Below are 12,279 nucleotides of genomic sequence, written 5' to 3'. Positions count from 1 at the left end.
TTCACAACATTTGTATAATACTATCTTGACGGAAACTTTTCCATTTAATGAAAAAAACCTTAAAACTGTACAATCATTTCATTTGATAATTTTCAAGGTTCATTTTTTTTTAATCTTTTACAAGTAGACAGTTGTCTTGGTAATGAAGACAACCTACACTACAAATGAGTAAGATATGCGAATGCTATTTTATTAGGGAATTGTCATGGACCTAGAAAAAAACCTGAACAGTAAAATACATAAATACTGAGATACTCTGTAAATAAATAAAGTGCCTAAGCAGGGTAGCTAGGGAGGTGTATCTAATGTTTCTTGACACCTCTCTTTTGGAGTGAAGAATGATAAAGGAATTACTGCTTTCCACTGAGTGTTTTTAAAGAAATAAAGCAAATATAATAAAAGAAAGTGTAAGTACATGATCCCATGCATTGCTTTCTTCCCTACTAACTTTTCATCTCTTAAGTTAAAAGACAAAGAACAAGTACAAATAGAACTGGTCCTTTCCAAGTCCACTTGTTTGCTGGTTTGCTTTTCCCCCCCAAAATCTGTAAGAGTGTCAAGAAATAGAACAATGTATACACACATTTCTCTCTTCCTATTTTACCACTAGCTTTTATGTGAAAGTTGTCAAATATTTAAAAGCCCAAGGAATAAGTTTTAATTAAATTATACAACTATAGCCATTTTTTCAAAAACTTACATTGTGAGTCAGTTAAGATACTACAGGAGATGACAAGAAGGTGTTAATGAATTAGTGAAAATATAATTTAAGCTAAATATTAGGATTGTGTAGCCAATTAAATCTTGCAGCAAACTATCATAAACCAAGAGTGTGCTTTATACTTCTACTTAGCGTCAAATGATGATAAAAAGGAGAAATGAACGGCCTAGATGGTAGCAAGTAGATATTTTTACACCTTGAATGACTTGAGAGTGGCTGGAAGATAACGAAACTAAACTATCCTTCATGAAAGATGTATAGAACTTTTCTAAGCTTAATTTTAAAATTCATATTTTCAAAATTTAATGAAAAAGAAGAAATTATATTGAAGGCACAGTACATGTGTTGCAGATAACACAACTTTTTATTTTTAAAGTTGCTGAGTTGCTACCTAATTCACTTATGGCTCTCAACATAAATTTTAATTTTTTTTTAACATCATAACAAAAGTAGATTGGAAGACAGTGGCAATGTGATGTAATCATTACATGACGCCAGCAAAAAAAAAAAATCGGAACCTTTGAAGAATAGGAAGAGGAAGGATGGGAGTGGGGGGAGAGGGAAGCTGAGGGGAAAAAAGAGTGCCTTATTGCTTCCTCTAGTACAAAAACTCTTCAGATGTTTATTATCTTTCTGCAGAAGATGCTTGTCTATATTTTATGGTCAGCAGTTCACAGAAGAGTAAATAGGCTGGGTCTAGGAGAAAATAAAAAAGGTGTTTCTACTTACCGTTAGGTGATACTGCCTCCATATTTCTGGGCAAGTCTGGAAAATAAAAATATTGATCAGCTGGGAGCATGAAACAAGGTGCTTTACAGCCTGTTGGTTTTGGCATAACACAGTATCCACTGGTGTCGGTCACAGCAAAATAAGAAGCTTAGCTGAAAGGGTCTGCATTTCAGCTTCAAAAACCTGGCCAGACAGTTTAATTGAATTTTACACTGGTTTAACACACTCCCTGCCATTGTCAGAAAGCCAGGAACAAAGTTTTCTCTCTCTCTCTTTTTTTTTTGCTTAGAAGTTTTGGGGACTAAGATGTGATTAAGAGCCATAACTATAGTTAAACTGATAAATACACAGCTGTGTTTAAAAAAAAATCAATAACCCTCTCTGCACATACCTTTTCAACTTGGGCCTTAGGAAATAATTTACAAGCTACCTCTTTTAAAAACACTTCAGTGTGGCCCGATAATGTGTTTCACTTAATTACCATAGGCCATAATTACTTTATGCCACAACTCTCAGGTGCAAAAAGTTTTTTTTTTTAAATAAAGAAAAAAAAACTGTACCTTGCTTAACTTTTTGTCTTAATCTTAGCAATTGCAAAACTAGTACTGAAGTAGCTAAAATAAATAGAAAAACAGCAAAGAAAAAAAACGGGAAAAGCCCCTTTCATATGTACACATACATAAGCCCTCTCTCTTCCCCTACTCTAAACTCTATCCAACTGTGACTCAGTGGGAATTAAATGCTTGTGTTAAGGATACTTTTTTTTTTTAATAAAACAGATCATTATTTTAACAAATCATTAATATCTCACTATCTTTCCAGAAAAAAAAGGATCACTGTGGCTTATTATAACAAAATTATTTGTCTTTTTTATTTCAATATTCATTATAGAAACAAACCAACAGTTAAGAAAAAGAAATATGCCACTGAATTTAGTAACTATGAATTCTTGAAGTGTGATTTTGAAACCAGTTTATATTTAATGTTCTTATTTCCTTTCAGTTTAAAGGATTATATTCCTTGCTTTACATGTTAGAAATGACCCACTGAATGAGTAACAATTATTTTTGAGCACATGAGCACAGAAATTAAATAAATGTCATGATTTTAAAGTGTCTACAGATCTTGGAACACTGAAGAAAATAATGCTTTTGAATGACAAAATCCATATTTATGCCTACCATATCCAATCAGAGAAGAACGAAGGTTTTCTCTAGCTGTGTAGTAACCCGAAATCTGTGTGCATTTAAACTTTAATTTAAACTCTAGGTACTTTTTGTAGCAAGGTGTGGCAAGTCAGCCTATCAGATGGATCACCTGTCTAATTTCCTATCAGGAATGCTAAAATGACTGACATATGTGTGCATATGAGTGTGTGTACACACTTAAAGACATAACCATACATACACACACACATACATAATGTAAACTGACTTCCTAAACGTAACACTGATTGAACTGAACAACTATTTAAAAACATAAGAGGGTGCTTTTGCAAAGCAAAGAACTCTTCTGTTACTTAGTAAAAATGACAGATAGAAACTAGCATGTTTGTATATTAAAAAACCTTAGCAATGGGATGTTAAAACTTCCATTTTGTAAATGACATTATTCACACACATGTTTCTAATACACAACACCATAAAATGTAAACTTCTTCCAAAACAGAATAAGCTTTTACTGTATGTATTCTTTGAGGTAGATTGTCACAAAGATAACCAATAGCTATTTATACATTAGTTACGGGTAGTTTTTGATTACCACAGTGTCCCCAGAATAATACAGTTGAAAAATTGCAATCACTGGGTTGTCATACACTGGCAGAATGCTACTCTGCTATGTGACCTTTACTTGTGCCGAAGCAATTTAATAATAAAAGCGAATTACTTGGTTTTTTGAACAATCACTTGATTGCTTTGGACATGAAGACACCATTTAAAGCAGAAATCTACTGGTGAGAAACGTGAAACTTCCATTTGCATCCAGTTAGAGAAAGGTTATTCCATCTTAAAGATTATAACAGAATCATTTCAGGAAGCTATATTCTCCCTCGAAAACCTCACTTGCTATTTTAATTTTAAGTCTAAGAAAGGGTAAAGCTATAAAAGAAAGTTAATTTTTCTATGCTTAGGGCAAAGATGAAATATCTTTATTTTAAGTGGTCACCAATATAATATATAAAATATATACCACTAATGAATGTTATAATCATATATAATAGAGGTATAATATAATTAACTCTAGTTTTTGTTTCGGCATTTGATACTTTCTATTACTCTACAGCTGATGCACACTTTTTTCTTCATTAAATAACTGTATTGTGTAGTTACGTGTCTAAGATTAAGCTGGAGAGTTATTACTGTATACAAAATTACTTAGCTGAAGTAATTTACTATGGAGGAGTCTAATTAAATATAGCAACTGAAACTTTGATTTAATTTAAATACTGAACAGTATGAATAGTCCTTTATATTATACCTCTTGGTTCACAATAAATACCATGAACTACAGTAAAAAATAAAATTGTACTGACTGGTTGTCCCAGTGAGCTAACTCACCTAACCTGGCATTTAGAAATATGATCACCAAATGTGCCCAACCATAAAAAACAGCCCTTCTACTTAACTTACAATGAACAATATTAACATAAGGAATACTTCTAAATCTATTTTAATGGTCTAATTTCTCATTTACCAACTTTGATTTAACTATTCTTAACCAAGAACATGCTTTAAAAATAACTCATACACTCCTATTCATAAAATTCAGATATGAATCAATAAGCTTGCCATACCAGATGAACTGAGAGTATATATTGTACGTTTTGACCCATATTGCATTTTATCAGGTGCTAATTATTGTTTTATGAGAACACCAGCTTAGTGCATCTGTTGTTTAATTCCCACTTCCCTATTCTCAAATGTGAACATCAAAGAAAATAAAACACTCAATCTCAAACAGCCCCTGACAGCAGACCAAGACTCAAGTGCTCAATAGACAAGGCCCTTGCCACCAGTTCTCATATTTCCACAACAATGAACAAACACAAAAACAGCACTAAGCGGCCTTTCCTCCTTTTGAGCTCCCCTTGGCCAGTTGTCTGCCTTGTACTAGAGAGAACCCTTGAACACAACCCTGCTGGGAACACAACACAGGAGAAAGGATTAGCCTTACTAACATGCTAGCATTTGCAAAAGTGAAGGAAAAAAACCCCAGTACTGTATTTGGTATATGAATAACCAAAATGTATGAGCTGACAAGAGACCGGGACAGGCCTATGGCTCCCTGGGAGAAAATGTAGCTGTGATGAGTGACAGGGCTTTCAGGAAATATGTTCACAATCACAGACAGTGAAGGCCATGACCTAGATCGTTTAAGAGCTTGTCTTGTCAAATTATCAAAAGCTTCTTCCTCTCTGAATAAAGAGTGACATAAGTGAGTGTCAGAAAGCTGCAGGCTGACAAGCCAAGCATACAATAACAGAATGCACGTCACATACATGCCGAACACCACCACTGCTAGCGGCAAATCTTAATGAGAGCGGGGTTGGCCCAAGAGACTTGGGTCCCTGCTGGCACAGCTACTCATCTCACAAAAATCCTTCAGCTCCAAGTCAGTTATGGTCTGACACGACAACTACAATTACTAAACACAACTTTTTAACAGAATCCTCTGGTGCTTTGTCAAAGACTCTGCTGTTAGGAGCTGGCCCACTCAAGTTGCAGCAGCACAACAAAAGATTTAATAAAACAAGCAATATTCATTGGCTTTGGATAATATAGAAGCAAAATAATATAAAAGCCGAAGAAAGAGAATAATTAGTCAAACACATTTGAATGAATGGACACAATAGAGGGAAATATCTCTTTCCCCCTGCCCTATCACTGCCACCTTAACTACCTCATACTTAGGGACACAAAAATAATTCAGATGTTTTCATTAACAGGATTGAAAAGACTCTTGTACATTCAAAACTCTTTTCAAGAGAACTTTTGATAATCACAGCAGCTCAGTCACTAAGTTGTCCAAATAGTTTAGTAGATATTATACAAAAACACATTAACTATTATTTCCCTTAAAATAAAATTCATGCAGCTATTATCTAGGTATAAAACAAAACTTCTAATATCAAAATGATATTAAAAAGACTTTTACATTGTGAAATGGAACACAAATTAAGGTAGACTTGTTGAACAAATCTTTAAGAAACTATAATTAGAATTAGGTATGCTGCTGTATTCAATAACGTTTATTCTTTTCCATTCTGACCACTTGTGGCCATTTATGGCACAAAGGGAGAGAAAAAATATCAAGAGATATTCTGTTCCATGCTGAATCTTCATATTAAGGTTAATGCACAGCCAGTATGGAAAGAACATTTGTTTTGCTGTTCTTTAATTTCCAAATTCCCACCCAAAGGAAAATTGTTTCTTAGAATCATTTGAGTGGTTAAGGAAAACTTTAAATATATCAACATACCACACAAATTTAAATGGGAGGCTCCAAGCAATATCTCTTAGTATCTTTAAAACCATAAGCCAGGAAATTATCAGCCTTTTTGGTGACTACTTGGCTATGCATATGATTTTTGACTTAAATGAATTTTATTAACAAGAGATTGTGGCTCTTGCTAAGATTCTGATAAATCTATTGGCTGTGGGGCCAGAGTAGATAAAGGCAATGTCAGGAAAACCAATATGTATTATTACATTTAATACCTACTCAGAAGCTCATCATGAGAATATTAGCACTGTTAAGTTAGCTGAAATGAGTGGATCCTCTATACTCATTCAGTCAGCTCTGCATAACTGCCAAGACATGGTCAAACTGGGGAATCAGGGGTATTGACATACTCACTGCGATGATAATATTCAAATGGGGAGTGGTCTTCTTTCTTAAACAAATAATATGTTAGATTCAACTGAGATCTACTCAAGGTTTCTAACATCAAAAATATAAACAAAGTTGGATTTGACCAAAAAAGTTTGATCTTTTTACTATGAGATTTTGTAATTAGACACCATGATTATAACTGGATTGCCAAAATCTTTTTTCCCCCTCTAAATATAAAGGTTATTTAAAATCAATTTTAATTGGAGAAGATTTGGCTGTTTTAATTAATATGGAATCTAGAAAGGGAAAACACTTGAGATCACAAGACTGGAAAATTTCCCTAAAAAGATGTGGTTGGTTTAGGTCCATAGTATTTAGAAGCTCATTGGATTTGGAGATGAAAGTCTCTTCAAGATCATTTAATTCATTCAACCTTCCTTCTTACTTCCTAGTACAAATACTAATTTTATTAGTCTGTAAACAAGCAAAACAGAGGCTGAAGAAAGAGATGAAGTGAGTTAGCCTCAAAATAGCTCCAATAGGAAGTATAAAGTTTAGATAATCATTGTACTCAACTTTTCTCATAACCACCCAAAAACCAAGTCTCTGAAGTCTAATGAAAAGTCTGCCATTATTTTGCATCAGAAACATCCCAGAAGCCTGGGTCAAGAAATAGAAGATCTGGAGAGGCTGCACCCTCCCCCTGCTCTAATGTGGAGCTGATTTGGGAGCAGACAGATACATGAAGAGTCAACGCAGATGTAAACTTTTCTAGTCTTCATCTCAAACAAATCAGTATGCCTACACTTATTCTCTCATTTTTGCCTTCAATCTCAGAGAAGTTTCTTTAAAGAGTTACTTCTGGCTTCCTCCTACCCGCATCCCAAGCCCTCTCATGTTAACCCTCCTATATTCTTAACTCACAACTATTCCTTCCTTACACAGAATCATCACGGAGTAGAAGAGCCCTTCAGTCCAAATCACCTAAAAAAGGAAGACCCACTAGAACATCATCTGACAAGTGGTCATCCTGCCTGCTTAAAGACCTTCAAGAAAGAGGAATTCAACACCTCTTGAAGGAATCCATGACACCTTCGGACAATTTTTTTCTCCTGACACCAAACTTTAAATTTGCCTCATTTTAACTTCTACCCATTTGCTCCTGGTTCTGCTCACTGAGGCTAATCAGAACCAGTAGAATCCTTCCTTCCAACAATCCTGGTTGCCCTCCTCTCCCATTTATGTGTCCTTAAACACTGGTACCTGATGGCACAATGGAAAGAATGCTGGGCCTGGAATCAGGAACACCTGAATAAAAAATCCTGCCTCAGACACTTACTAGCTGTGTAACCGCAGGAAACTCACTAAACCTCTGTTTGCCTCAGTTTCTTCAACTACAAAATGGGGATAATAAGCACCTACCTTCCAGGGTGGTTGTGAGAATCAAATGAGATACTTGTACAGCACTTAGCACAGTGCCTGGCACATAATAAGCACTATATAAATGTTTATTCTCTTACTCTTCCCTACCCAGACAGGAATACAGTCTGAGGGCAGAGTACAGAAGACTAATACCTCCCTAATCCTGAAAGCTATGCTTCTCAACGTAGCCAAAACTGCACTAGCTTTCTGAGTTGCTATGTTACACTACTGACTATGTTCAAATTGCAGTTCTCCTCAAGGTCCCTTTGAGAATGGCTGCCTAACCAAGGGTTCTCTACCTTGTGCTTGCAAAGTTAGTTTGTTGTACCCAACACTAAGACTTTATATTTATCTCTAATGAATTTAATCTGATTAGATTCATGCTCTATATTTGACAACGCTCTAGCTTGTCAGAGTCTTTCTGGAATCTTTGGCCCAATATGTTAGCTATCCTTCCCAGATTTTTGTCATCTCCAAATCTGATGAGCATGTGATATCAACCTTTATCACAGTCACTGCTTAAACTACTCAAGGGGAAAGTAGCCAGCACAGATTCTGGGAGGTCCCTCAGCAGGAGACATTCTTCCATATTTTACACTGAGTAAGGAACAACTACTAAATCTGGCCATCCAAAACAGTTCTGAATTCATTCAAAATTACTGTATCTCTCTATCATCCCCATGAAAATAGTATTACATACTTTAAAAAGCTTTAGTCAAGGAAAATTATATCCATAGCATTCCTTTCATCTCCTAGTTTACTAAACTTATCCAAAAGAGGAAATGATGTTAATATGGCATGACTTGTTTTTGATAAAGCAGCTAGAAGGCACAATGCATAGTGATGGTCTTGGAGTTAGAAGATCTTAGTTCAAATTCAGACATTTACTAGTTATGTGATCCTGAGCAAGTCATTCAACATTGCTCAGCCTCAATTTCCTCATCCATAACATGGAAATATTAAGAGTACTTACCTCATAGAGTAAGTATATATATGTTAGTTGTTAATATGTATAAGGTCTTGTGCTAGGCACTAGAGATACACAAAAAATGAAACAATCCTTACTCTGAAGGACTCTGCATTTGAATGGAAAAGACAATAAATACATAAATAAATACACAGAGAATAAAGTAGTTTGAAGGGTGGGCACTACTAGTTAGAAGGGTCAGGAAAGGCTTTATGCAGAAGGTGGCATTTGACCTGCATCTCCTCCTTCTTTTCCTCCCCCTTTTTCTCTTCTTCTTCTTCTGTTACACCTTTACATGTGGGTGTTCTGTCCAAAGGAATATAAATTTTGATTTTTTATACTTGGGTGTCTTGGGGTTTGGGGGCTAGATTTTTTTTTCTTCCCTACTTATTCTATCATTGTTTTTTGTTTTTCAAAAAACTGGGAGAATTAACTCTTTTGTCTCACATAGTTTTCATTCATGATTTCTTGAAATATAGCTCTGGAAAACCAGCTTTGATAATGCCCATTGGGATTCAAAAGGAGTTACTTGACAATGTCTTTAAGCCCAAATCCAGCTCTCCCTGACTAGCCAATAATAGATCCCAGCCCAAGCCTCACTTGCTCATAGTTTGGTTTTTGATGGCTCAGAGTGAGTGTAAATAGCAAGTTGTTTCTGTTCTGGCCAGAAACTCTGAGGGTCTTCCCCTCCCAGAGAGATTTTTTTGGGGAGGCAAACTAGGCTATCTTTTGTCTCCATTCTTACCTAGCCTTTAACTACTGAATGGGTGTTGCTTCAGACAAACTGAGATTTGAGAAAGACCTTACCTTAAAAAGGCCAAGGTCTCTCACTGCATCTGGAGCCATCACCAGTCATCCTGACCTATGTCTTGCCATTGGACTCCTATGACTGGAGGAGAGAGTGAGGCTGGTGACTTTGCACAGCAATGCTTCACTTAAATTTAATTTACTTTCAAGTCAAGACATCACCCTCTGATGTCATCGGTCCTCTTTGAGAATGAAAGACAAACAACAACAAAGGATGAGGGGGTTCCTTTGAAGTGGAGGTGAGGAGGGAGTGCATTCAAGGCTTGGGAGACAGCTAGTACAAAGGCATGGAAACAGGAAATGTTATTTGTCAATTTTTTCCCAACCAAAAGGATTAATTACATCACAGAGTGATGTTTTCACTTCCACGTTAATTGAATTTAAGTGAGGCAGAGTTGCACAAAGTCATCAGCCTTATTCCCTCTTCCAGAGACACTGAAGTCCAGCGGCAGGACAAAAGTCAAGGTGACTGATGATGGCTGAGGACGCAGTGGATGCCCTTGTTATCTTTAAGTTCTGACCAAGCTCTAAGCACTCCACAGGACCTTCAAGGCTGTTCTCATCTGCTCATTCTGCTGGAGGAAGTCTTCACATGCTTGAGGTAGAGTACCCTGCCCCCCAACTCACCAACGGGTTTGAGGCCTGTCAGTTACCCTCAACCTGGTTTAGCCCCTCTGTTGAGATGGTTTTCCAAGGTGTGGCCACTGCACATACTACAGCTTCTTGGAGCTACATGTGAGAGCTGAGTGATGGTTGGACACCAAAGGTGGACAAGCAGCCCTGAAAAGGGCTCAACCAGCCCTCATACCAGAGATGACAGTCCTCCGTAAACATACCATACACCTTGACAGAAAATGTAATATGTGCACAGAATAGAGAGAAGGCTAGTTTGGCTGATTCATAGAGTGGATTCAGTGTGAAAGGAGAACTTCTATGAGGAATGATACAGGGAATCAATTAGGAAAGAATAAAAGGATTGCCTGGATGGAGTGAGGCTTTAGCTGAAGCTAAGTGACAGGATTGTATGATGTGCCCTATCAGTGGGGTTGTATGATGAAGCAATAATCACTTCTTGCCTTGCTAGATGTTCTCCAACCATCTCTTCAGTGCTACGTTCTAGAATTTTCTCAGGAATCAAAATTAAGTTTATTGGCTTATAGTTGGAAGACTCTGTTCTCTTCTTTTTTCAATATCAAGACATTTGCCCTTTTCCAGTCTTGTGATACCTCTTCTGTTCTCCACAATCTCTTTCCGGTGCCCTAGGATTTCGTTCACTGGGGTCAAGTGACTTGAATTCATCAAAGGTAGCTAACTTACTGTCTCCTTACTTAGTTTAACACTGTTCTGTCATTTTCACTGCAATCCTTGACCAAGAATACAGAACCAAACTGAGAATTAAATTGTGGTGTTCTGAAGTTATCATTCCAGCCACCCAAGCGTACTTCTTATTCCTCCACTGATCTCTCTTTTCTGCCAATATAGCTATTTTCCTCTTGTTTTTTGGTTGTTCATAGTTCCCTTCATCATCCTCAGTTCCTTCTGAGCTATAACACTCCTGACATTTTTTCAAGGATGTGCCATGCTCTTATACTCATCCTGTTACCTGGCCTGACTTTAATCTTCTGTACATTTCCTTTTTAAAATGAAAGTTTGCTTGATCAGATCCCAGTGCCATCCACTTCGGTATCTTCAGAAAAATGCAACTTTTCCTTCTCGCTAGAACTGTTTCCTTTGGTATCTTCAGAATTTCATTCTTCAGTATCTTCCTTCCCTACTTGGCTGACTTGCCCAACGGCATTTCAGTTCATAGGATGATAACTATCTGAACCCTTTGAAATCTGTTTTCCCAAACTATGTCCAGGTTTCCTCTCCTCTATCACAAACTCTAGCAGGCATTGGTTCCTCATTACTATTATATCACGTTTTTGCACCATTTTTGTGAGCAGTTTCCCAAAATCTTCATCACCTTCCTCTTTCTATTCAGATGGTTTGTGATAATACAATGAAAAAAATCATTTGTGTTTGTTCCTTCACTGATCTTCCTCCAATCACTCTTCACCATGCTTCCCTCCTTCTGGTTCCTGGATCTAATCATGAGTATGCCTTCTTAATATAGAATGTTATCCCAATTCCTCCCCTTATTTTACCTACCCTGTTTCTTTTGAGTAAAGCAGAAGTGTTTTTATTTTGTTTTTAAATCTTGGGACCCTTTTATACTTTCAAAAATTATTGAGGATGCCACAGAACTTTTGATTATGTGGTTTATATCTGCTGATATTGACCATATTTGAAATTAAAACTGCTAAAATTTAAAACTAATTAATCCATTTAAAAAAACAATAAAACTATTACCTGTTAACATAAATCACTTTTTTGTGAAAAATAACTATTATCTAAATAAAAAAATAGTGAGAGGAGTTGCATTGTTTTACATATTTTTACAAGTCTTTTTAATTGTCCTAAAATATGTGCAGTGTGCAACATTTGTGTACTTCCCATGTCTGTGAAGGAGTGGGTTGGGAAAGTAATAGCTTTTCTTTCCCGTTACACTTATTCTTTATAATTTTGCAATATTCACTTTTGATATTTTGGTGTGTGGTTGTTCTGTTTACATTGTTATAGTCATTATGTATATATTTTTTGCATCTGCTTTCCTTATTCTGCATCAGTTTATGTTCATCTTTCCATTCTTCTCTGTGTTCATTACATTCATAATTTGTACAGCAAAGAAATATTATATTACATTCACTTACCATAATTTGTTTGGCCATTTCCCAATTGGTTGATGTTTACTATGTTT

General features: G+C 36.1%; 1 protein-coding gene across 4 annotated transcripts in view; it reads right to left on the bottom strand.

Annotated features, from left to right (window-relative positions):
* The window catches only part of ZCCHC7 (zinc finger CCHC-type containing 7), a 282,022-nt gene that overhangs the window by 35,929 nt on the left and 233,814 nt on the right, over nt 1–12,279 (bottom strand). For all 4 annotated transcript variants that reach the window (XM_021004481.2, XM_078153038.1, XM_078153039.1 and 1 more), the window contains one exon: nt 1,451–1,486. In XM_021004481.2, coding sequence (XP_020860140.1) covers nt 1,451–1,486 — 36 coding nt within the window. The remainder of the gene's footprint in view (nt 1–1,450; nt 1,487–12,279) is intronic.

Source organism: Phascolarctos cinereus, unplaced genomic scaffold (assembly GCF_003287225.1).
Source record: "Phascolarctos cinereus isolate Bilbo 61053 unplaced genomic scaffold, phaCin_HiC Scaffold_4;HRSCAF=312, whole genome shotgun sequence".
Taxonomy (NCBI): Eukaryota; Metazoa; Chordata; class Mammalia; order Diprotodontia; family Phascolarctidae; genus Phascolarctos; species Phascolarctos cinereus.
This window is presented reverse-complemented; position numbering and strand designations above follow the sequence as displayed.